Source organism: Grampus griseus (assembly GCF_964374135.1).
Source record: "Grampus griseus genome assembly, chromosome: 8".
NCBI lineage: Eukaryota > Metazoa > Chordata > Mammalia > Artiodactyla > Delphinidae > Grampus > Grampus griseus.
Genome location: NC_139002.1, coordinates 73,056,011 through 73,082,539, shown reverse-complemented (window position 1 = coordinate 73,082,539; position 26,529 = coordinate 73,056,011). Strand labels below are relative to the sequence as shown.

General features: G+C 39.2%; 1 protein-coding gene across 1 annotated transcript in view; it reads left to right on the top strand.

Moving 5' to 3' along the window:
• The first annotated feature begins 231 nt into the window (after positions 1–231).
• Positions 232–26,529, top strand: part of HPS5 (HPS5 biogenesis of lysosomal organelles complex 2 subunit 2) — a 44,706-nt gene continuing 18,408 nt past the window's right edge. The window contains exons 1-16 of the mRNA XM_082659438.1: positions 232–376; positions 5,546–5,709; positions 7,426–7,536; positions 7,710–7,774; positions 8,235–8,427; positions 9,770–9,903; positions 13,429–13,641; positions 13,950–14,021; positions 17,898–17,986; positions 19,014–19,192; positions 19,962–20,120; positions 20,715–20,901; positions 21,578–21,701; positions 22,736–22,885; positions 24,098–24,175; positions 24,482–25,062. Of these exons, the coding sequence (XP_082515564.1) occupies positions 5,602–5,709; positions 7,426–7,536; positions 7,710–7,774; positions 8,235–8,427; positions 9,770–9,903; positions 13,429–13,641; positions 13,950–14,021; positions 17,898–17,986; positions 19,014–19,192; positions 19,962–20,120; positions 20,715–20,901; positions 21,578–21,701; positions 22,736–22,885; positions 24,098–24,175; positions 24,482–25,062 (2,443 nt within the window). The 5' untranslated portion in view covers positions 232–376; positions 5,546–5,601. The remainder of the gene's footprint in view (positions 377–5,545; positions 5,710–7,425; positions 7,537–7,709; positions 7,775–8,234; positions 8,428–9,769; positions 9,904–13,428; positions 13,642–13,949; positions 14,022–17,897; positions 17,987–19,013; positions 19,193–19,961; positions 20,121–20,714; positions 20,902–21,577; positions 21,702–22,735; positions 22,886–24,097; positions 24,176–24,481; positions 25,063–26,529) is intronic.

The window sequence follows — 26,529 nt, the reverse complement described above, 5'->3', positions numbered from 1 at the left end:
CGCCATGACACCTTCCGCTAGTTCCCTCCCTTCCCCGCCGGTGCCCGCCTGTTTCATTTCCTCTCGCCGGCTTTAAGTGGTGAAGAGTCCCGGGATCCTGCCTGGCTCACCCCTTTGGCCTAGAGCTCCTCCGGTCCCGATCGGCGCTGCGTCTTCGGCCGGCAGCGGCCCGCTTACTGCAGGCCACAGAGAGCGTAATCACGACGGCGGCCCGAGGGGGAGGGACCACGCGCCAGCAGGGGCGTAACCTGTCACGTGACGAGGAAGTACAGTTAACAGCTTTGTCCCAGCGTCCCCGGCGCTCCGGGATGACGTAAGCCAGGGAGGGGAGGAGCAGGAGGGGAGACTGAAGTTCAGGTGCGGCTCTTAGTGCGCGGTGAGTGTTAACGGCACCCAGCTGGGAGAGAGGGTGTGACCCATTGGAATTTGGGGACTACCGGCCTGGAGATGGTGGAGAGAGGCTGAGACCTACAGGCTGTGAGCCTGGCTTTGAAAACTTGATTACCGAGGCTCCTTTCAAGAGATCTGAGTATAGTATTAAAGTTACTGCTGCTAAAAAGTTAGGAGTTCCGCTAGTCAGGGAGCTTGTGGTCAGGAACTGTCTGCAGTGGGGTGTGCGAGGCATGCTGAGTGCATGAATGAGTGAGTCGCCATTTCTTGGTCTGAGGTGAAGAGTTGTTCTCTGTTACTTGGGTTTAAAGATCCCCATTACGGGAATGAGGGACTCTCGTACTTCCCCTCCGCATAACATCTTTAATTTTTGCTTCCTTTCTTTTCTCTTTTGCCTCCTCTTCCTTCCACGCCCCTAGTGGGGAAGAAAGAAAGCTGTGATTTGCATTGGTTGTTTGCGCAGCAAACACTAGTCCATTAAAATGAATAAAAGTGAGTACTAGGACGAAGAGAAAAGACTTTTCTTGATTCTACTGCTCCTTTAGTTACCATCGAGCAGTGCGGGGAAATGGAAAGGTAATTAGATTTGGACTCAGGATTAGTGGATTCTAGTCTCAGCTCTACTTGTGAACTCTGTGACCTTGGGCAAGTCAACACTTCAAAAAGTTCTTTCATTGACTTTGGTAAGCATTTATGACCACCTTCTATTTGCTTAGTTTTTTGCTAGGCTAACAGTGTGACAGACTTAACAGAAGTAATAGTTAAACTCGGATCTGTAGGAAGATAGTGTTTTGTTAGATGGAGGAAGGTTCAAGGAACAGAATATATTAAACCGTGGAGGCACAGAAAGTTTATAGAATGAAAGGTTTGTACAGAGCTTTTTGTTGTTAAGCACATACTTAACAAAATCTTGAATATATGTGACGAAATCACTGTGCTGCACACTTGTAGCTAACACAACATTGTAAATTAACTATACTTCAATAAGAAATCTTGTTCAAGAAAATTTAAAACAGACAAAAGTAGACAGGATAATATAACGAACCCTCATGTGCACCTAACCAAACTTTAACAGTTATCAGCATTCTGCTGTTCTTGTTTGAACAGTTTTAAATTTTCTAGGTACTTTTTATATCCATTATCACATTTGATTAATGGCAACTTTCAATTTGAGCTCAATTCTACTGTATCTAGGTACTGGCTAGGAAGATTATATTCATTTTATTTGAAAATTTCTTTGGGTTTTAGTTAACTGCTTGCTCTGTTGAATCAAAAGTGTGACATGGCACATTGTAAAGCAATTATACTCCAATAAAGATGTTAAAAAAAAAAGTGTGACATGGCTACTTTAAAAACATATCTGGAAAAAAAAGTCTGATACTTTTTTAGGATGTAACATAGAAATTTAGTGTCCAGGTCAAGGAACTTAGTGTTTCTACTCTATTCTGTGTATCCAGCTACTTAAGGAGATTTATGTTCAGTTCTGGAGACCACATTTTTAGGCAAACTAAAGCTCTTGTGTGGAAAGCTGATCAGAACAGAGAGGAATTTGGACATTGTCAGGTCAGGAAGAACTGGGGTTGATGAATTTTTAGAAGACCTCATAACACTTTTCAAATACTGAAGGACTGTTTTGAAAGGAGTGAACTTATTTCCTTAAACTGTAGAAGCCACAGTTGGAAATAAAAGCTCCAAGTCATCAGGTTTCAGCCCAATAGTAGAAAAAGTACCTTATAACAGTGAGAGCTGTGGAGGAGTGGAATGGGCAGCTTCATGAGAGGGAGCAATTCCTTTCCCTTGCTGAAAGTGTTCAGGGATCCAGCACAAGACTAATTCCTGAATTACGTGGATGTGTGCACTGAATTACCTATGAGTCTTCCACTTTGAGAATTCTGGGAAGTGGGACTTACGCTGGGCCTGAAAGGCTGGGCAGATTTTAGTAAGTAGATCTGGAGGGAAAGGAGTCATTTCAGAGAGTAAACGCAAAGAAAAATATAAGTTTGGAGTTGGCTCAACACTATCACTAGCAACTTCTCTTGAGAACTGACATTGTTTATGCTATTCCTTTTTCATTCTCGTCTCTATTAAGTCTTTTTCCGAAAAATAGAAACTTACTAGGTTTTTTACTCTGTTAGGTCATAATTTCCAGGTCATTCTCTCTTCACTGAGATCAAGACCAAATGGTCTATCCGTCTCAGAGATTGTTTTAAGATTGCAAGTGGAAGAGATAGCCGCTGTGGTCCTGATGTCATTCCTTTCTGTCTTTCTTAGGATCTTGTACAGTGATTTTATTTTCTTTTTCTTGTATTTTCAGTCCCTTTCATTTTTTAAAAAAATTATTTATTTATTTGCCTGCTCCAGGTCTTAGTTGGGTCACACAGGATCTTAGTTGTGGCTGTAGAATCTTTGGTTGCAGCATGCAGGAATCTAGTTCCCTGACCAGGGATCAAACCTGGGCCCCCTGCATTGGGAGCACAGCGTCTTAACCACTGGACCACCAGGGAAGTCCCTTTAGTCCCTTTCATTCTAAAGCCTTTTCTTTTAGCTGCTATCTACAAATCTGCGTCTCCCCTGCTCACAAGGTCGAGAGGTTTTCTCCTTCTCCACCAGATTTCTTGAGTAATTGAAAGGCCTTGTCTTTAGTTCCGCACCACCCCTCCCACCTTTTCTCAAGTCTTTGTTTTCTAGTGTCTACCCACAGCACTTCACAGAAATTATGTGATCTCCCAACGCCAAATTCTTCAATGCCTTTCTGTTGCCTACCAAATTAAAATTTGTGCAGGTTCCTTAGTTTGAGATTCAGTGCCTTGTACTTTGTGACTGAATTACTGTTCCAGCTTTATCTTTCATTTTTCTGTTGCTTGTGTCCTGTGTTTCAACCAAAGACTAAACTTGTATTCTCCAAATATATCCTCTGTATCTTTGCTTATTGCTGCCCTACCTGCTACCCTTTCTTTTTTCCTTGTGAGAAAACCTAATCAGCTCCAGTGCTACTTCCCTTAGGAAGTTTTCTATGGTTACTTTTAACTCAATGTGATCCCTCTGTCCTCTAAGTTCCGACATTGGACCTTGCTTACGTTTCCCTTATGAGGGGGGTGTGTGCGTGTGTGTGTGTGTGTGTGTGTGTGTGTGTGTGTGTGTGTATGATTTGTCTTTTTCTCCCTAGTTGATTATAAAGTGACTGATTTCAGGAATTATTTTATTTGTCTTGTTCGCACCACTGTGCCTCATATTCTACTAGAAACTGTTGACTCAGAGAAAAACACACAAGATGAGAGTTGTGAGTTTAAGTTTTATTCAGGGTCTTGCTGAGGACTATAGCCCAGCTAACAGCCACTTAGCCCTGAGGAAACTGCTCTGAAGAGGTAGGGGAGAAGACAGTATATTTTATGTTATTTTATTTTTAAATTTTTATTGGAGTATAGTTGCTTTACAATATTGTGTTAGTTTCTGTTGTACAACAAAGTCAATCAGCAATGCATATACATATATCCCCTCTTTTCTGGATTTCCTTCCCATTCAGGTCACCACAGAGCAATGAGTAGAAGTTTCCTGTGCTATACAGTAGGTTCTCATTAGTTATCTATTTTATACATACTATCAATAGTGTATATAGAGAAGACAGTTTATATATGATTTTTGGCAAGGAAATAACTGCAAGTTAAGCCTACATCTTGGTAAAAGATTACTGCTAATCACAAAGAATAGATATCTCAAGTTAATGATTTTAGTGCTTTTCTATGTATGGGAAGGTGCAAAAATCTGGGGTGATTAAAATTCTTCCTGAGATATACATCTATGAGGGGCCTGCTTTGTCCAAAGCAGAGGGCCTCATCCTGTTGTTAATTTCCTCTCAGAGTGCACTGGTGGTCAGCAACTGTAGTGGGTTACGATGTAACTCTTGTAGAACTGGATGGTGAGCAAAACTATTTGTCTTAGCAATCCTGATTTTTCTGTATCTACAGTACTTAATAAAATGAATGAGTGAAAAGGATGAGAGAAGATTTTTCTTAGATTAGGAATTCTCAAATATTTGAGTATAGGAGGACTACTAAAGAATTTTGTTTTTTCAGAACACCATTCTCCTTGCAGAGATCAGCTGTATTACCAGCAGAAAATAAGACTATATTATGTGTATGCAGTAAAAAGTATTGTAAGCTTATATATGGTTTGCCCCTGGAAAGTGTGCTCCATGAACGTTAGGACTTTGTTTTGTCCTCTGTTTTATCTCTGGGACCTAGAACAATGCCTGGCACATAGTTGGTGCTAAGTGTATATTTGTTGAATAAATGAGTGAGTGAATACATGTGTTTCTGAAAAAAAAAATTAAAACCACAAAGTATAAATTAAAAACAATTAAGCATAAACAGTTGTTTCTGAATTTTTTTGTAGTATTTGTTTTTTATTCTCAATTTGGTAGGCAACAAAGGATTGAGGAAAAGTTAAAATTAATGGATAGAATTTTCTTAAACTCTGCTTTCTTCTGGAAACTGGTATAATTTGACAAAAATGTACACTTGAGAGTTGTTGAACAGGTAAGAACTCTTGTGTTAGTTTACAAAGTCTTCACTGGGTAGTTGGCATTTGCTACCTTGTATTCTTATTTCTATTCTTTCCTATCAGGCCTCTTATTGAAGCTCTTATTCGTCTTTCTGCCTAATTCCCCACACCTGACTTTTCACTTATTCACAGGTTGGAGAAAGCTATCCAGAGGCCCTTTCCTATTAAGCACGGTTAAAATGTGGGCTGATAACCATTGAATTTAACAAGAGACTTAAAAGCAGAAGATTTACAGCTCAAAGAATTGCAGCTGGAGGTGCTATTTTACCACAGAGGAGCTTGACAAAATTTCCCCTTATATCCTGCAAGCGTCTATTCTATCTGTTCACACTGTTAGGTAAATAGAATGGGATAGGATTGTGGAGGGCCTTGAGAATCTGGATTTCGTTCTGTGAGAGTTTTAGGAGTCAGAGAATAATCAGTACAAGCTGATGGTCACTTATAATGTCACCTGCGTGTGTTTTCTTTCCACCTAGATGCCAAGGAGCTCCAGAATAGGGATCCTTGTCCCTTTCGCATGTTTCCCTGTTTTCTCCACCTGTTCATTAAATGCTTGCTGAAGGAGTGGTGAGCTTCTTAAATTATATTTTTGCAGGTTTTATTCAGGAATACTGTGCCTATCCCTCAACGTAGTTTCATCTTTCTGGGTAAATGACTTTCGTGCCAGTGATACCAGAGTCCTACAACCATGTTCTTGCAGAATTTGAGTCTCTGGATCCATTACTTTCAGCCCTGAGGCTGGACTCCGCTCGTCTAAAGGTGATTTTCGTGATCCTTATATCAGTTTTATTTTCACGTTCATATTTTTGTGTGCTCTCGGTTACGTGCCCCTCCGACCCCGTTCTTTATGTTTTATAGACTCTTGGGTGTTCTTACCTGTGCTAGTAATACCTCACATAGCAGTAGTATGTTCATAGTGCTTTCTTGATTTATTTTTCAAGCAATCTTTGAATTCTTCTTTCCCATCCTTGGAAACTATGATATAGATTACTGAATTTTCCTGCCTCTAATCTTGCTGTCTTCTCTCAGAAAGTAATGTATTCAATTGAAAATAAAATAGTATAAATGAGTATACCCCATTGCATTTTGAGCAACACAAACCATTGCTATTAAACTAAGTTTGTTCCAAAACAAGGAGTTTGATGTACCCCCTCTGTTTTAGGGAACAGAGCTAAAAATTAGCTTTACAAAGTTAGCTAAAAATTAGCTCTGTGGGAAGGAGTATGTGCTTCCCTCGAACCTTGAATTCATTTGATAAACTCAGGAATGACATGGTAAAGAACAGTTTCATAACCAATTCCAAAATAATTTCATTCTTATCCTTTTGTTCCCACCCCAAAGCACCTTTCTAGCCTCTGAGCAAAGGGAGAATAGGAAGTAATAGGCAAAGTAATATGGACAACAATCATGAGGATTGATATCAGACGTTTTTTAGCTGCAAGTTACAGAAAACCTTCTCAATAATATCTTAAGCAGTAAAGGTGTTTATAACCTGGTTGGAGGTTATCGTTTCTGGGTTTAGTGTAGTGGCCTTTGATATTCCTTAGGACCCAGGCTCTCCATCTTTCCTGTTCTACCATCATCTGTGTATTGACTGTTGGTCACAGTTGCAAGATAAGTGTCCTGGCTCCAGTCTTAATGTCTCCATTAGCATCTCAAGCAAGAAAGAGGTGGCCGAGGACAAAGGCTTTTTTCTCTTCAGCTTCGGCCATTCATCTGGGAGGGCAAAGCTTTCCGGGAAGCCCCAGTAGGGCTTAGTCTTAGTAGCTGGATTTGAGTCACAGGGCTCCCCCTAGCTGCAAAAGAAACTGGGTAAGTGAAGATTTAGGTTTTCCAGCTTCTGCGGTAGAAAGCAACAAGTTCGAAGAGGATTGGGAATTCCTGTTCGTTCACCAACCAATAATTTTTGTCACAGGGTATTGGGCACAGCCTGGCCACTGCTTTCTCTGGTGGGTAAGGAGAAGAATCAGTAGGCTGAAGGTGCGGGGAGATGTAATAGTACACTGACTTGCATTTGTGTCCTCTGCAGTCTCACTTGCTCTCAAAACTGTGGACATTTTGTGCTGATTATACAGACGAGAAGTGATTTATGTGAGCAGGTGATTAAAGTGGTTGCTTTATCCCATAGAGACTTACTTGATCTTCCATCATTGTGGTCAGTATTGGAATGAGCTAGCTGAATTGCACAGAAGATGAATGGGCTAGTAACTGGCTTTTGCCAAGGGAAAATTACTCATTTATACAATTGAGCCTATTCAGCAATTTTGAGATTCAATTAAAAATTTAAAACCAAAATGTTCTTTCTTCTGTATCTTTCACTATCTAGAATAAGAGCTTGAGTGCCATTATGTGGTGTCTAACTGGGCGGGTGCGGGGAGGAACCTGACACAGATCCTCAGTATTTATTTCCAGTACATAGTTTATTTGTTAAATGACTGTGACAGTTTCACACTTGTCTGTTGCCATGTTTTTTAGTGCACGAGCATAGCTGTGTCTCGAAAATGGTTGGCTTTGGGCAGTTCAGGAGGAGGACTCAATCTCATTCAGAAAGAAGGATGGAAGCACAGGCTTTTTCTTTCGCACAGGGTAAGATTAAGGGTAGCCCTGTCATGTACCATCCGGAGTATCTTTCATAAATTTGAATTTCTCCATTATCAATGATCATTTGGACTAAAAGAAGAAGGTAAAACTTGAGATTTAAAAGTAAAAAATTACCCATTTTTGAGGAGCTGCCTAATATTTTTCCTTTTGTGCTCTAGGAAGGTACAATTTCTCAGGTCGCCTGTTGTTTACATGATGATGATTATGTTGCTGTGGCTACCAGGTAAGAAACTGTTCTAAAACTGTCTGATCTTTTCCAAATGCATTTGAAGCTGACAAATGTAGTTGTGTGTTTGTTAGGGTGACCAGCCATCCCAGTGTGCCTGGGCCTGACCCTGTTTTAGCACAGAAAGTCCCGTGTCTTAGGAAACCTCTTAGACGCAAGCAAACCAGGATGGACACTTGGTCACCCTAGGGTCTGTGGAAAACACTAATATGAGGCAACAACATTTCTGTGACCTTAAAAGAGAAAGGTAACAGGGATAATTTAGAACATCTAAGTTCTCCTATTATATTGGATTGGTGGACTAAAGCAAGGAAATTAATACCTTGGCTTTCTACTTCCTCTTTTCTGAAGAATAAGAATTTGCTTATATATTTAACATAGTTGATATTGTGATGCATTGAAATTGTACCTTTTTCACCATTGCCAAAAATTTGCTTTTGTGTCTCAATACTTGCAGTCAAGGTCTTGTAGTTGTTTGGGAATTAAATCAAGAGCGTCGTGGGAAACCAGAACGAATTTATGTGTCTTCAGAACACAAAGGCCGAAAAGTTACAGCTCTCTGTTGGGATACAGCTATTCTTAGAGTTTTTATAGGTGATCATATGGGGAAAGTTTCTGCCATCAAACTCAACACTTCTAAACAAGCAAAGGTGAGAACCAGTCCAGTTCTTTGTGTATGTAGGTGAGATATAAGGTGTTGTCTCGCAGAATTTCAATTAAAGGACACAATTTGACCTACTGTATCTCTTGGGGACTGATCTAGAGCCCAGACTATGAATTTTGAGAAGACTTGTTTGCATGTAGTGCATATGGTACCCTGGTTTAGCTTGACACTGTTACAGAATGGCTTCTGTGAGCTAACTTCAGTAATTTGCAGTTGTCTATTATATTACTCCATAATTCACCTTCATGGCTCATTTAAGTAAAGCATCCTTTAATACTAGGCTGTTAAGAAAGAAAAGATGGCTGGACTTCGCGGGCGATTCAGTGGTTAAGACTGCGTGATCCCAATGCAGGGATCACAGGTTCGATCCCTGGTCGGGGAACTAAGATCCTGCATGCCACATGGCGCAGCCAAAAAAAAAAAAAGGAAAGAAAGAAAAAAGAAAAGATGCCTGTTTATTAGTTGTGTGAATAAAATGGCAAACATAGAAATGGTACCAATTGCCCAGGGTCCTATTCTCCTGGTCCCTGGTTAGAAGAAACTCATGGGTCTAGGTATATTTTCTCAGGATGGATGTAACTTGTGAATGGAATCTTAAAGACATCTCCTGGATTACGCTAAGCAGTGTGGTTCCCCAGGCTTCCTGCCACAGTTGTTGGAGTAGAAAAGTTGAGTCTCAAGTTATCCTAACAGAATGCTCCAGTCTGTCATTAAGGCAGAGCCAGCCTGCTCCTCGCTGTCCCTCTCCTCCAAAGCTATGATATCAGAAATGGGGGACTTGTCTCTCATTGGCTTATTTGCATGTAGGATCCTGGTAGAGAAGAAGAGATCTAACTACTATTGGCTAAGTTATTTTAATTAACACATCAGAATATTCTTGATGTATTAATTAAATATTCATGATGACCCATCAAGGTTACTACTTGATTCCTAACATATTTTTGATATACAGTTGGAATTCTACACTTATTACAGCTCTAATTTGTCTTTTTTCCAAAGGGAGAAGTACTGTCTACAGGTGAAAAATTGTCTCACGTATTCTAAAACTTGCTTCATCTTTTTCTTCCCAACTTCTAAGAATAGATAATCACAAACAGAGCCTTAAGAATTCTCTTCTGCAGTTATGTAGCAAATTATTTCACAAAACTTAAATGAGCGAAACTTGATATTCTAACAGGCAAATTAATTTTGGCCCATTTAAAGTTTTTATTTTGCTGTCTAAGCTGTTTTCATGTAAAAGCACATAATCCCCTTCTCTCTAAAGAGAAGGGAATTATGTGTATACGTAAAGATAAATAAACTTTATTTCCTTGTCACATCCCCTTTAGGCGGCTGCTGCCTTTGTGATGTTTCCTGTTCACACAATAACAACAGTTGACTCCTGTGTTGTCCAGTTAGATTATTTGGATGGAAGATTACTTATATCTTCACTTACTCGATGCTTCTTATGTGATACTGAGAGGTATATTGACTAACCATGAGTCATTGGAAATACAGAATTTTAGTCCCGGAAAGAAGTCATCCCGCCCAAACCCCTAAATTCAGTTATACAGATATTAATAAGGAACCACCTGTGTGCAAGCTGATGTTAGTGAGTAGAGAGGAGGTAGAGGACAGTGACATAGTCCAGTGGGTGACTAAGACAAATATTCAGTGAACTCTACCAAGAAGCCTGGTCTAAGTGTCATGAGGGAAGACCGAACAGAGGCCTGTTTCTATATGGGGAATTGGGAAGTCTTCCTTGATTGAGTTTGTTGTTGTTGAAATTTGTTGTGTATTTAATAGAATTTTACTATAGGGTAAAATTGGATGAAAAATAAGAACTTTATGAAGCTGACAGATATTTAATGAAATCTCAACAGTGGAACCAAAGGTCCAATGAATGGCAAAGGAGTATATTGGCGGTAGCTGTAAAATACCAGAACAGAATAGGAAATGGTTTGAAAAAAATGTTGTGTATTGCTGTGTTTAAGTTCTTCAGCCATTCTCACCACAGGGAAATATTCACTGGGCATTTTTTTCCCCCTCCATTGGCCCTGTCCAGCTACGATATTCCTCAGGACCCAGCCCTTCTGTTAAAAATTTATTGTGGAGAATTTTGAGCACACACAAAGGAAGAGAGAATTGCATAATAAACCACTGTGAGCCCACTAGCCAGCTTCAGTAATTTGTTGAGGATATTTAATAGGCGAAGTTTGAAGGAAGAGAGGTAAGAGGGGATAGGATATTCTAGCAGGAAGGAACAGCGTCTTGGGGAGAAGTAAGAAAGAATTAGGCATATTCTAAAACGTGTCCTCTGGCTTGAGTAGGGGAGTCGTGGGAGATCACGTTGGTAAATTAGCACCACATGGAGAGTGACAGTCTTAAATGTCACACTAATTAAGTATGTGGGTTCTCAGCTCATTTTAAGAAAGTGTACATGTAGAAAATCAGGGTTTGGAAATTGATTCCCTTAGAACTATCAAGGATTGGAAACTTTTTATGTTTTTCCAGGGGTTCTTGTATCTCAGTTAGAAGACTGCTATTCTAGAAAGTAGGAGACTGGACTCCAAAAGTTTTGAAGGAATGTATGTTGACTGTCAGGGTTAGTAGAGGGAAGGATGAGGAGAGGATGCACTTTTTAAAAATTTTCTTGGGATGAGAAAGGTATGTGGGAAGGAGACCAGTAATAGTAGGTTGCAGATGTCTGGTATCAGAGAACGTATCTGTACAGCAGAGGGGCAAGGCTTTGAGATGCGAAGGATCAGTTTACCTGGAATTAGTAGGAAGGATGGTGTACTTGGTTCTGACTTATTTCAGACTGTAGATCGGTGATGAAGTTAGACTTAACAGAACTGGAGATCATGTAGTGTCACTCTTTCATTTTTGCAGATCAGAAAGCCTAGTGAGTGATAGAGCTTGCCTCACATCATGCAGCTGGGAGGAGGCAGACTAGAATCTTTCTGTCTTGATTTTGTGCCTTTCCTGTTACCTCTAGTATATTCTTTGACATTGGACCTTTGGCCATTAAATCCATCCTTGAGATTTTGGTAAAATATTTGTTAGCTTCACAAATTTCTCAAATATTCTTCATCTATAGGTTTTCGAGTTTACCAAACAGCCCAATTCAGAAATTTGGCTGAAATTCTGACAAATGGTCAAAACACTGCATTGAATGAACACCTTATTGGGGTTGTTTTGAGAATCTAGTCAAATGGTATAAAGAGCTAACTAAGTGGAGGCTTATTCTTCCCTGTGTGCAGTACAGTTGCTAATCATTTATGCTCCCATTTTACAGGATTGTGGCTAGAGTTGGTTATGAGAATAACTAACTGCAAAAATAACATGTTTTAGAAATGCCTACTTTGTTAGCTAGAATTCAGTTTGGGGGTACATGGATAGGACAATAATTGAAAATTTTTATGTATGTTTTAAGTTTTGTTTCGAGGTATATTCCCTTCCAAACAAAGAAGCATTTTTCTTTTTTAAACAAAGGCTCCTAATAACTAACGGAAGTGAGGTATGAGTTTGCTTTTCCTGCTACTTTCTGTCAGTATTGTTAATGAACAGGGTGGATCCCAGGAGGAAATAGAACAAACAGAAACAAAGAATTATGTTGTAGTAGAGAGAACATTGGATAAGGGAGCCTGACAATATGGTTTCAAGTTCTAGTTCTGCCACTTCTTAAACCTTGCCAAATGTCAGTTTCCCCATCCAGAATGTAGAGGTAGTTTTAAGGATTAACTAAGATAATGTATAGGAAATACCTAGCCTTGTGCCTGTCACATGTCATTTGAAAATGTGGAAAGCAAGATTAATGAGCATGCAAATGAGAATGAGTTGACTGTATTGGTTTACTCAGGAAATATTTATTGCACGCCTCTGAATTAGTAGCACTGTTGTTAAGCACCATAGAGGATGTGAAATAAGCAAGAAATATATTTTATTTCCCAAATAAGGAACATAGGTAATAAAACCGTAACTTCTTGTATTGCTCTGTATACATTTTAAAGCACTTTCACATCCATATTCTTCTAGTAAAGCTGACGTTATATTTTATTCATAAAGCAAATAAGTACAGGGATATTTATTGAATTATCTAAAGTCATGTAGGAAGTTCATGCTAGAGACCATATCAGGCCATTGTCCAAATAAACAGTTTGAGTATATGGAGCACAAAGGGCACTGAGTGCTTTCCGTGGGCCAGCTACTGTGCTGTGCACTGGGAGTTCAGCTAAAGAGGAAAAAGAAATGACGTTTGTCCTGAAGAAAGTCATAATCTACTGTTCAAATAGACACAACTACCATATGTAACGTGGTGAATGCTTTGAAAACATAGCATGGGAAGCATATCCTTCTGCTTATAGGAGTCAAGGAAGTCTGTCAGAGGAGGAATGGTGGAGTTAATTATGAAGAATAAGTAAAGGAGTGTTTGGAAAGAGATATCCTCATTCTCACCTTCCATGTTCTCAGGCAGTTTTGTATATGCAGTTCTTTTATATATCTAGCTCAGGTAACCCTCAGGGAACAGAATGTTCCAAGGTACAGCCTTTCAGAAGGACTTAGCATTTTGAGGAAAGAGTGAGGCATTTATTGGGTATATGTGGCCGAGGAGTGGCCTGGAGACAGGGCAGATCAGTAGCCTCCATGGAGTGGCCAAAGAACAAGGTGATTTGGAAAGCAGTCAGTAGGATTTAAGGATGTAGGAAATGGTTCGGTAGCACTTACTTTTTAGTTTTGAAAAGAGCGTTCACATTCTGTGGATAATAAACTGAGTACTAACTTGAAGTCATTTGCTTTCTGTAACAGAAATAGTTAATGGCAAATCAGAGCTAGAACCCTATTTTGACCTTTCCATTCTGTTGTTCTTTCCAGTAAATTGCTAATATGAGGAGAGAGGGGACATTGTAGGTGGGGTTATTATGGCCATGCCGATACGTAGTGCCATTGCTTTTGACTTTTTTGTGAGTAAACATGCTTTCTCTTTTCTGCGGGGGTCGGGTATTAGAGAAAAATTTTGGAAAATTGGAAACAAGGAAAGAGATGGAGAATATGGAGCTTGTTTCTTCCCTGGAAGATGTTCTGCCAGCCAGCAGCCCCTAATATACTGTGCCCGCCCTGGCTCCAGGATGTGGGAAGTGAACTTTGATGGAGAAGTTATAAGTACACATCAGTTTAAGAAACTCCTCTCATCACCACCTCTTCCTGTGATTAATCTAAGGTAATGATTTGTATGGCCAGTAGGGAGTATTTGAGGAACTTACAGGGAGGGTTTGGTTTGAAACCTCTGATATTCTGCATGAGTTAAAGATTTTATCATGCCTTTTAAGAGTGAAGTAGAATTTTTATTAAAAGATTCAGAGAAACCAAAAAGTCTTTAATCAATTATCTTTCATATGCTTAAAGCAAATTCAATAAGGGTAAATGCAGTTAGGCTCTTGAATTTGTTTTGGAGGCAGAAATTTTCCTATATAGGGAAAAAGATACTTTTATATTTTGATTAAATCATTAATCATGTTTACTTCCTAGATCAGAACCTCAGTATGATCATACGGTTGGATCCTCCCAGTCTTTGTCTTTCCCCAAACTCTTACATCTTAGGTAAGTTTCTCCCTTCGATCCTTTAAAAAAAAAATGAACACTTAACTTTTCCTCTTTGTTTCTTGTTCAAGGTAGTTAGCTTTTCAAGTTTGTTTTTGTACTAAATCATTTTTAGAAAATTAGGAAATGACTGTGTTATGTGAAGTGTTCTACGTATAAGAGGAATGAAAAAAAGCATAGAAATATGCTTCCCTTTCTGTTTTGAACTGGCCTAAACCAGTTGGACACTTCACAGTTGTTGAGAACTTTTGACAAATTAGAGCTCAGAGCTGTAGATACACATTCTTTCATAACCTCCTCTCCCTAGTGGAATATTCCAGTGAAAGCAAGTCTCAGACTGAAGTCTGCTGCATATGTATGTTTCTTAGTAGGCAGGCACAAAAGTAGTTGTAGAACTTGTTCTTGTAAGCTTGGTGAAATTTCAGCTCTCTATTCTTCAGGTACTTTGCATGAAAGATCTGCTCAAGGTGGATCCAGCCAGCCATATTTTAACATCTGAGTTCAGCTAGCCTTCTAGTTGGATTAGGTACAAAAAAGTCCACTATTAAGTGGCAGCACAGAGTACCACTTAAAGCTATCAACTGCTGGGCTTGCCAGTTCTTACAGCTTGTTCTACAAGCATGGGCATGCCAGTGTATGATTTCCAGTCAATCTGTGTGTCTTGAACCCTTCTTATTTCAACAGCAGAATATTATTTCTAATATCTCTTAAGCTAATTAATAAGATCCCTAATGCAGATTCAGAGAATGTTATTTAGAGCTGGTATAGGGTACTCTGGAGCTTGGCTCCTGATCGAGTTCTTTCAAAGGCTAACTAACCGTGCTTTGAATGTAATTTTAAAAAACACTTGAAATGTTAACTAACTGCCCCTAACTAACGTATGTATGCCACACTACCTATAATGCAATATTTGAAAATAAATTATAAACAGTATAACTCTTTCACAAGTCCATAATTCATCCTAAAAGTTATGGGAGAAATACCACTAGTTACTTGCCCATAGTTAGATAAAGCATATTAAAAACTCTTTCTTTATGACACTTATCACAGTTTATAATTACATATTCAAACAGTATTTATGCCTCTCTTACTCCTAGACAGTAAGGCCCTTGAGGGCATCATGTCTGTTTTGTTCACTGTGTTATTCTCAGTGTTTGGCATAATGCCTAGCACATCATAGACACTTAACATTTGTTGGCTATGGTGTGATATGTGGGGTGTGGGGAAGTCCCCTACCCAAGAGTATGTTTTCTAATGGCAAGGCCAGTCTGCTTGGTTCTCCTGGTAGTGTTTTTCCTTTGAGTGAAACTATTTAAAGCTCCCATACAAGTTCCTGCCATAGCATTCAAAGCCCTGCATGATCTGGCTCTGCCTACTCCTCAGCTTAAGGAATAATTAATGCCACTTTGAAGCTTTTCCTGACTCCTCCAGTGACTCCCGTTAGACACTTATTCCCTTGCACTGTTGTCACATCTTGTTCATTTCTCTGTCACCACCCTGTTTCACTGTCCTATGAATATCCATCCCAGGACCAGATTGTCAACTCCTTTGCTATGGGCACAGTGCTAGGCACATAGAAGGTTCTCAAATAATGGCTAAATTAAAGAGTTTCACAAAGATTTTTTTGAAAAAACATTAGTTATACAGGGCTTTTCTTTACTTTTTTTCCCATGTGTACACTTGTGTTTTGGTAACCTTCACTGTTACACCCACAAGTTCTACGGGGAAGCAAATTTGTATGCCTCATTTTCTTTGGGGTACACTGATGTCACTTTCTCTCCCTTAACTTTTTAAACAATGTTGTTAGGCTTGTGTCCCTGTCTGTTTATTATCAGTGAAGGGGAAGGGGATGAGGGATGTGTAAATTACCAAGTCTCAGCTCTGATATTAGTCCCCCCCACCCCCCACCTATTCTTAAGGAATCTTTCCAAGCTGCATGTCAAGTTCAGTGTCAAAATCCTGATCCTGTGTCTCTTTATTCAGGGATCTTCTGGCCTCTGGGGTTTTTTTCCCCTCTGGCTCCTAAAGGCAGCCTTCCAATTTTACTTATTTTGGACTAGAATTCTGACGATTTCTTCCTTCTTTGTGACAAAGATTACTTTCCCATAGGGACAGTGATCTGATCTTATATTGGCAAAATGTTTAACATTTGTGTGAGGACCGAATTCCCGTTAAATATCGCCCTTAGTTTCATCGCCACATGTTACCTTTTTTAGTACTCTTGGAGGCATAAACTTAAAAAAAAGTCCCTGTTCTCAAGATTATAGTTCGTTGGAGAGATGTAGTTTATTTCTAGAAAATGTTTAACAACAATAAAAAGTAAGAGTTGTGACAGTGCAATACATGATTAAGTGCCGTTTGAGCGGGGTTGATGAGAAATAGGTTGCGTGCAGGAGGGAGAGTGCTGAGGGCTGTCGGGGAGGATTTCAAAGGGCAGTAGAACTGCTGCTGATGCTTAAGTGGTGACTAGAATGAGACTGTTATATATGGGGAATGCTCTGACTGGGGATTACCAGTGGTGTATAAAAAAATAATAGCAGCCTCGAGAGAGTAAATGAGATATGTGAGCAAAGGAGTATAGAAGGAGATGAGCAGAGATGGAGAGTACCAGAGGACTGGAAAGGAAGGTGGACCAAGAAGTAGTGTCCAGAGTCTAGGAAGGCGAGATTCAGGAAGGAAGGAACAGTCTGCAGAGTTGGCCTCTGCTTGGGGATCAAGAAGGAAAATGAGAAAGTAGGTTATTGGGTTTGGCATGTAGGAGATCTGTGACTTTCCAAGAATGTAGTTAAGTGGAATGATCAGGATTCCAGATAACAGTGGGTGGGTCAGTGAGGATAAATGAGGGTAGAAGTAGCTTCTGTGAGGTATGGAGAAAAAAGTCCAGGTTTTGGAGCCAGACAGTCCTTGGTATAAATTCTGACTCTTCCGTATTCATACTGAATGGGCTTCAACATGTTATTTATCTCTCTGGGCTTCAGTTTTTCTTTTTTGTAAAATAGGGATAACACTCCTATCTTGATGAGATGCTACAAGGTTAGATAATATTGGTATAGCCTTTAATGAAAAAAATAAACTCCCATAGTTGACTGGTAGTTTTCAACCTTTTATTGCCCACATACAACTAAGGACATCAAAATATTACCCTCCCTGGGACTTCACTGGTGGTGCAGTGATTAAGGGTCCGCCCGCCAAGTCAGAGGACACGTTCGAGCCCTGGTCCAGGAAGATCCCACATGCCAGGGGGCAACTAAGCCCGTGCGCCACAACTACTGAGCTTGCGCTGTAGGGCCCGAGAGCCACAACTAATGAAGCCCGTGGGCCTAGAGCCCGTGCTCCTCAACAAGAGAAGCCACTGCAACGAGAAGCCCACACACCACAACGAAGAGTAGCCCCCGCTCGCCGCAACTAGAGAAAGCCTGCGCACAGCAACAAAGACCCAATGAAGCCCAAAACAAATAAATAAATAAACACATTTAAAAATATATATATATTATCCTCCCTAAAAGTGGCTCACTAGAGCAGTGATTGGTGGTTAGATGTGATGTTTAGTCTTTGTTTTAGATGTCATACCAGATATGGGAAGTTTAGATACTTTAATAAATGTCAGATAAGATACCAGCCTTTTATTTTTCTAGAAGATATTTCGTGTATCTGAATTTTTCCCACTTTGGTGTCATATTATGCTATCTTTTACTGGCTTGTTGTTACAGACAGAAAAGAGGTGGTAGGATGTAATTGGCTGGATCAACTGTTGCTTTCTTTGTACAGGCTGATTTTGCTTTAATAGCTAGAGTGAGGGTCTGAAATCAGGGAATTATAAACTTCTGATTCCGAGCAAACTAGAATTCTCTTGACCTCTTCCATTTTCTCTTGCAGTGAGCACTGTGTGCTGACTTGGACAGAAAGAGGAATTTATATTTTCCTTCCTCAGAATGTTCAAGTTCTTCTTTGGAGTGAAGTCAAGGGTAATTGTGTTTTTCTTCCTATGTAATTTTTAATCGCATGCTTGTGAAAGATTTAATTATTGTAGGAGGATTCTCTTGCAGTGTAAGAAGTAGAAAATAGAATGAGGTGACATTTCTTTTAAAGATTAACTTCATAGGTGTATCCCATTATAAGATACTTACGAAGTATACACTTGTGAATCTATGTATAGTTATTTAGTTATTTTAAATACAATTTCCATTTATTCTTAAATATTAGCAACCACTGCTAAGAATTGAATGGGTTAATTTTTCCCTCTACTTACCCTGAATATTTATCCCTGTTAGAAGTCTTGCTTTAACTCCTGTTTTGTGTCTTAATAATTTAGGGTTGAAAAGTCCTTGTGGGAACAATAGCCATTTTATGTGGCTGAGGCAGAGAAAGTCAATCTCTGTATTCTTCTGGTTTAAACCAGAAATGGAGGAAGTAAATCTAGCATTTTTAACATGACTGCTCAGAGAGTGTATCCTGACTTTTGAGTCATTTTCTACTTTGTAAAAACATAAAAAAGATGAAGGAACCATTACATACTGATTTCTCGTGAATTAAGTTTCCTAAAGGTGTCCCGTGAAAACTTGTTTTTTAGGTCATTTCATGGTATTCTGCCAAGACAGGTGTTTTTTCACGAACAGTTTGTTGATTTACATACTGCACTGAAATCTGTTACTGGTATCAGATTTGTAACTCAGAAATGTGATAGTCTGGCCTCCGAAGTGCCCCCTTTTAAAGTCCCAATTTCTTTTCACAAAACATAGCATTTTTAAAAACAGGATTTTAGATCAGAGAGATGTTTCTTTCTCTGTCTCTTTTATTCTTGATCTTTTTTAAAAGAATAGTGTCTAAGATATGATTTCTTCATTGAAATGCAAGTATAAAAATAGAGGTGAAATTCAATCAAGCCAAACCCTGTATAGAAAATGAATCTATTAGAATAATTTCAGCCATCGCAAAAATGGAAAAGGAGTACTTGGTTAATGTCCTGTGTGTTCACCCCTGTGGTTTTTGTAGATATTCAGGATGTGGCTGTCTGTAAGAATGAGCTGTTCTGTTTGCACCTAAATGGGAAGGTCTCCCATCTTTCCCTGTTATCTGTGGAACGTTGTGTGGAACGCCTGCTAAGGAGAGGCCTGTGGAACCTGGCTGCTCAAACTTGCTGTCTTTTCCAGAATTCCGTCATTGCCAGCAGAGTGAGTCAGAAAGCTTACATGTTCATCTGGGTTGTTAAAACCATTCTAGCTTGCAGGATTGTGCTACGCAGTTGCTTGTCTTTATTAGCCTGCTGATTAAGCAGCAGTAAATCCCCAAAGGAAACATGACAGATAAGTCTGGAGTGGGGATGGGGGTGAGAAAAACTGTACACTTTCCATTAAAAAAAATCAAATTTACCCACAAATTTATTTGAATTTCAGGCCTTGTTTTTTTTAGATGTTGGGGGTAGGAGTTTATTAATTAATTAATTATTTAATTATTTTTTGCTGTGTTGGGTCTTCGTTTCTGTGCGAGGGCTTTCTCTAGTTGTGGCAAGCGGGGGCCACTCTTCATCGTGGTGCGCAGGCCTCTCACTATCGCGGCCTCTCCTGTTGTGGAGCACAGGCTCCAGACATGCAGGCTCAGTAGTTGTGGCTCACAGGCCTAGTTGCTCCGCAGCATGTGGGATCCTCCCGGACCAGGGCTCGAACCTGTGTCCCCTGCATTAGCAGGCAGATTCTCAACCACTGCACCACCAGGGAAGCCCAAGGCCTTGTTTTAAGTGAAATTATTATATGTACAGTAACTCTAAATTCTTAGTTCCTAAGAGAATTCTTATTAAGTCTTTTACTAGCTTTTAACGCCCTTTTAAAGCACCTTTGAGGTTTTATGTTCTATGTAGACCTCTTTCAATGTATTGGCCATTTGAATATAGATTTAGTTACAAACAGAAAACCCTCCTATTGGTTCTACTTATCCTTTTATTAGGGAAGAAAAACTTTGACTATAGATAAATTGGAACATTTGAAATCTCAGCTGGACTTAACAACCTATGGTGATCTGATTTCCCAACTGGAAGAATTGATCTTAAAATTTGAACCTTTGGATTCAGCTTGTAGCAGTAGAAGAAGCTCCATTTCATCACACGTAGGTATTCTCACTTTTAAAAGGGTTTTGCTGTACAGTAAGGTTGTTCTACATTAGTTTGTACTCATTTACCTCTAGGATCCCCAAACTTACCTTCCTTTCCATGTTGTATATTGTTTGGGGGTGGTGGTGAAGAGGGGGCTTTCGTTCAGGTGTTGGACAACCTTATGAAGCCTTCATTTAGGTGTGTCTTAGAGCCGCATTTTGTTTTGTCATTGTTTATTATGTTCTGTTTGAAAATATACCTCATATAGCCTCCGGAGCAAGTTAAGTTACCCCTAATATGTAATTTCAGATGCTTCATGCCAGCTTGAATCTCAGTGCAGCTCAGGATTGTCTATTTAATCCTCATTCTCACATTCTCACATTCTCACAGCCAGACTTCATGGAGACCCACTAGAGAAATATGGTAGCATGATGCCATGAGCAGGTGAGAGGGACCTGGCTGCCAGGAGCCTAGACCTTGCTCACCATTTTGTTCTAATAAGCCATAATTGTCGTTAATGACTTGTTTCTTTTAGTGTTGATTTTTCTCTTAAAAAGCTATATCGTGTTATAAAAGTTTAACTTTTCTTTAATTCTTTTTCTTTTTAGGAAAGTTTCAGCATCTTGGACTCTGGTATTTATCGTATCATTAATAGTAGAAGAGGCAGTCAGTCAGATGAAGACTCTTGTTCCCTTCACAGCCAAACCCTCTCAGAAGATGAGAGACTTAAAGAATTCACCTCACATCAAGAAGAGGACCAACCAGATCAGTGTTGTGGTTCACATGGAAATGAAGGTGAGGAATGTGTCTTTTATTGGTTGCTGATGTGAAGCAGTTATTTTCTGTGACTTCTGTTTGCCAAGATTATCTCATGCATAGAGTTTTCTACAAGGTGTTAATAATTTTTATTAAGTTGTTAGACTTTCCATCCAGACCTATTGATCAGTTCACCATTAGAAGAATGGATTTATGTTTAGTTGGGTTTTTTTTCTCCTCCTGTTTAGGCTAACATTGGTAAATTACCTAATTATTATCATGCATCAAAGTGCTGGAAAGGTTAAGAAAGGAGGTCATTAACCAAAAGAGTGGAACGATTTTATCCTAACCAAATTATTTTCCATTCGGAATGAAAAATTACTACAGTTTTGGGGGTCATTGCCTTCACTTTTCGATGTTCAAGTACTCCTGTGACCGAACTGTTGAGATTAATAGAGACTCTAAGCTTCCTTTCTGACTTGTGGGGATTCAGGGCTAGTAGGAAAAATGAAGGTACCTGTCCAAGTGTTTTATATGTGGACCATCCCATGCTTCTTGTAAAACCTGTGTTCCACTCATTTGTATTTGGGTCAGTTGTGATTTTGGTATTGAATCCTTCATTTCCTTTGCTTCATTCATTTCAGAATTTCTTTAAAGATTAAAAAACTCTTCATGTGATTAGATTTTGTTTTTTCTCCCCAATTCCATTCATCAGACAATGTTTCACACGCTTCAGTGATGTTTGAGACAGATAAGAATGAAACTTTTCTCCCCTTCGGCATTCCACTGTCATTTCGTTCTCCATCTCCTCTTGTGTCTCTTCAGGCTGTCAAGGAAAGGTAAACTCATTAGTCTTGTCATTTAATCCCACTTCTGGTTTTACTTCAGTTGTCATGTTAGGCACTTTTGCGCTGAGAATGGAAAGACATTTTAAATGAGGAAAAAGAAAGTCTCTAGATTATTCCTCATATAGCCTGTTATACGAAGCCGTTTACTTCTCATTTCAATCTTGGGGAATTTATCTTCCCTCTTTGTTTGAGTACCTGGATATTTGAGTTGTTACAAATGTGTTTTTTTCCCCCTCAGGCTGAGCAAAAGTTAAAAAATGTTTTTTCCTCATCCCTGATAGGAACAATTTCCATATATCATTAGTCATTTCTTAACTTAATCATTTCTCAGTTTGGGCTCAGAATTGAAGACTCTTCAGAAGTCTTTCTAGCTACTCCATGGGCCCAGAATTGACTTACATGAATTTATGTCCAAGTTTTTCCACTTAAACGTTTTACCATAATAGGATAAAGTCTTCATAATTATAACTTAATAATTATACAATGTGTCACTGAGTCCCTGTATTATGAATATACTAATGATTTCTGTAAAAAAAAAAAAAAATAAAGACATTTAAGTTTGAAAGAGAAGACTTCTGTAGCTCCTTCACTGCTAATGGGAGTTTTACTGGATACAAATTTTGCTTTTTCAAAGGATATATTGTGACAAATCAGCAGCTGAGTTTCCTGAAGAAATTCTTTGGCTAGGATGGGGCAGGTTTTCACATGGCCTTCTTTGCCTAAGTAAACAGAAACATTGCAGGCACAGCTGCAATTAAAGACCTTTTCTTTAGGATTGAATCAGAGTAGTTTAGTAAATGAAGTAAATCCTTATTATAAATTTTACATGGGCCTTATGTGAAATATGTGATTGATTAAGGAAGTTGCTATAAAGAGTCTTTCTTTATAGCAAGTAAAGAAAGACTTGCTAAGTCCAAGTTGCCTTCAGGGACTGACAGGAACATACAGAACTCAGATACTGAAATTTTCATTCTTGGCAGTAATGAGATTCTTTTCATATTAGTTTATTGGTATTTGACTTCCAGCGTTTCTAGTTTTGTGCGTAAAACTACTGAGAAGATTGGCACCCTTCATACGAGCCCTGATCTGAAAGTGAGACCAGAACCCAGGTGTGATGAGCAGTCATGTGAAGAGGATGTGGGTCCAGTCACTTGCCCAAAGGAGGAAGACACTGAGTAAGCCATTGCAGAGAAATCTGTGTAAATTCTAGAGGATACAATTGTCGGTTTGAAGAGAGCCATAAACCATGTCGTCTTGAAGAAGACACATGTATGACCCTGTTCATTGTAGATTATTTGCATAGCTTATAAAAACTGAATACCACAGAGTAAGTGTTGGAAAATTACATCAACCCATAACAAGTCTGTTGAGACAGAATTTTAATTTAGCACCTCTTCTTCCATCTTTCCCCTGAACAACTTCCCTCACCTCCAAATCTCTTCAAACTTCTGCAATGTTAGAGAAGGAGTATTAGAGCAAGAGTAGGATGACCAAGGATATAGGCCTTGTTCTGGTTCTGCTTCTGACTAGCATGTGACGTTGGTGACGCCCTCTGGCCTGTAAGATGAGAGCATTGGCATTAATGTCGTCACGTGCCTTCCTATGGTATGCTGGTGGCATAGTCCTTATGTAGTGGAGTTGTAGCAGAGCCCTTGGTCTGGCACAATGTGAAGTATCTTGTCCATCTGGTCTCTGCCTTTTCTCATAATTCAGGGGATCTGGGCATTGGAGGCAGGCAAGCTCAGCACTCACACAGGACTTGAGATAGACCCACAGGGCCAATGTACACTGACTGGACATTCAGATGAGAAAAAAGGTGTGTTACCCTTAGAGTAACTTAGTTATGAATCCGTATGTATATCGGGAAAAAAGTGTAGATAGTGCTGTGGCATTTAAGGCAGCCCTCAGTCTGACGTTAGCCCACCTTTCCAGGTTCATTTCCAACCACGTCTTTCTAAGCACTCTAAATTCTACTCATGTCAGAGAAGTGGGTGTGTACACCTCACTACTTTTCTTCATGCTGTTTCTCCCACCTGCAGTATTTTCCCCCCATTTTTCCTAACGCAAATACACCTCCTCAGGAAAGCTTCTCGTGATTGCCTAGTCAGAATAATTATTCCTTTTTCTGTGCTTTCAGATCACAGTGCTTGTGCTGCTCTTTAGCATTCATTCTATTCTTTTTTATATTACAGTTGTTTTCTTGCCTTTCTTTCTGACTAGGGCTTACTCTGACTTGAACTTACTCATCTTGAAGCCATGGACCATTTTTTATACTCATCTGTTTGTTTCATGTATCATTAAGTACAATACCTACCACTTAGTGAGCACTTAGAAATATTTGCCCAAGAAGGTTCTAATCCCCTTTAACTCTTCTCACACTTCTCTAGGGGAAAAGAAGAAGTAACTAGTCAACCTCCAGAAGAGGACAAGTTTCAAGAGCTCAGAATGGCAACAGCAGAAGCAATGTGAGTATTTATGGGTGAGAAAGTTTTATAGAGAGTGGGAATGACTTTTTGAGATCATTAGTAGTGGTCCTGAGACAGTGTGGGGCAGAGGCAGTTTCATTTGGAATTGAAATTCATGAATTAATACAAAGGTAACGTTCTCTGTGTTGTTGTCTTGCTACTGAGATAATTGTTATTTAAAGAGTTGAAAAGTAACATTTATTCTGGATAAGTACTGTTGTATCTGTTAGGCTTAGTTAGCATGAAACAATTTGTTTTTGAAAAACCACATAAAACATAAATTTCTTACTTGTCTGTCTTATATAGGACCAAGCTACAGGACCCACTGGTATTGTTTGAACCACAGTCTCTGAAAATGGTTTTACAGGAGTGGCTTTCACAGTTAGAAAAAACATTTGCCATGAAGGACTTTTCAGGCATTTCAGATACTGGCAACTCATCCATGGAATCAAACCAGGGTATGCTATTGCTTGATGAGTCAAAAAAGGGAATATTAGACGAAGAAGATGAAAAAGAAAAAAGGAACTCTTTAGGCAATGAAGAAACTGTTGATCAAGCAGCGTGTGACTCTGTAAATAGTCTGAGGGAGTCCCTGGATGATGACATTTTTCAAGTATGTTCTCCATGCAGTATACCAGGCAGTCTTCAGAAGGACCTGGCTGAAGTGACAACATTGTGTTTGGAACTGAATGTATTGAATTCTGAGATCAAAAGTGCAAGTAGACATGTAGACCACACTTTGCAACAGGGCTCTCCTGAAATTCTGGCTTGTCAGTTCCTAAAGAAGTACTTTTTTCTTCTGGACTTGAAAAGAGCAAAGGAGAGCATCAAGCTGAGTTATGCTAACAGTCCTTGTGTTTGGGATACTTTCATTGAAGGATTGAAAGGTAATAATCAGATTGCCTTACCAATAGAGGACAGTAGCATCTTGGCATTTTTGAGTTTAAAGAAGAAGATTTAAGTAGAAAATCACCTCTGTTCTGGTCAACCATCCCTTCAGTTTTCCACTCAATTTAGTCTTTTGTTGCTTTTTTTTTTCTGTTGAGATTGCTCACTTTTTTTTTTTAATTGAAGTATAGTTGATTTACAACTCAATTTAATTTGTAATAGTTCTTGCAACTATTATAAGAAGCTAGTTTTATTTCTCTCACAGTCATTCAGAAAATGATACAGCAATGTTGGAGAAGTTGGGTTTAAGTAAAATTTTATAAGTGCAGATATATGAAAACCAGAAAATCCCTCTTGTAACTTACTAATATAGAGATAATATATACCATTTATTGAGTACTCACCAAGTGCCAGATAATATGCTAAACACTTTGCCAGCATTCTTTCATTTCATCCTTACAACACTTTGGAGTAGATGGTGTTATTCTGTTTAATAAGTAAGGAAACTGAGGCACAGAGAGATTATAATAGTTGAATAGACTAAACTTCTGTAATATCTCATAATAACTCAGATACAATATAATAACTCAGATATGGTAGTTTATTTCTTGCTCATATATCAGCCCAGGACAGATGTTCCAGGTCAGTGGGCAGCTCTCTTGCATGTGGTAACTCAGGGTTCCAAGTTCCTTCCATTTTTTTGGTCTCTATCCTCCCTTAGGGCTGATGATTAAGACTGGGTTGCTATGTCCAGGGGGAAGCATGTGGAAGAGGCAGACAGGCTCTTACAGGGAGGTGTGGCCTGGTAGTGGCTTATATCTCTTCTGTTGGTGAGAATTCTATCTCATGGCCCCACCTAACTGCAAAGGAGTCTGGGAAATGACCTCTCCAGGTGTCTAGAAGGAAGAGGATGGACATGGGTCAGGAGCTTGCATGTCTGCCTCAGAGATTTTGGTGGGCAGTCAGCAGCCTCTACTTCACACTTGATTGAAGGTCACACTGTTGGTCATCCTCATGTAGACACCAGCTTTCATACCCTAGAGGCCATGCCTGCCCTTTCTACTACATAGTCCTATGTTTTTGAACAGGTGGATTTTCTTAACTCAAAACTCTGAATAACAGATGTCATGTTTCTAATAATTGATGTAGACTCTAAGCAAACTTTTCATTCATTACCAAAAGTGAGTAGTCACAAGTAGAGATACATTTTTATATTATCTGACTTAAAGAGCGTTAAGGTTTCTAGAAACAAGGATCTATGGTTACAGTTCTGCCTCAATTCACATTTAGCAGTTAAAAGCATAAGAAATGATTTCAGCTTCTTTTTCTGAATTGAGGTAGACTGTCTTTTATGCTGAAGTAAGAAGAGTTATTTCTTTTCAAATAAGTTCAAATGTTTGATATTACTTACTGGAAATTTGCTATATCTGTCTCTATTATGTGATTGTACGCAACCTTGGTTACAG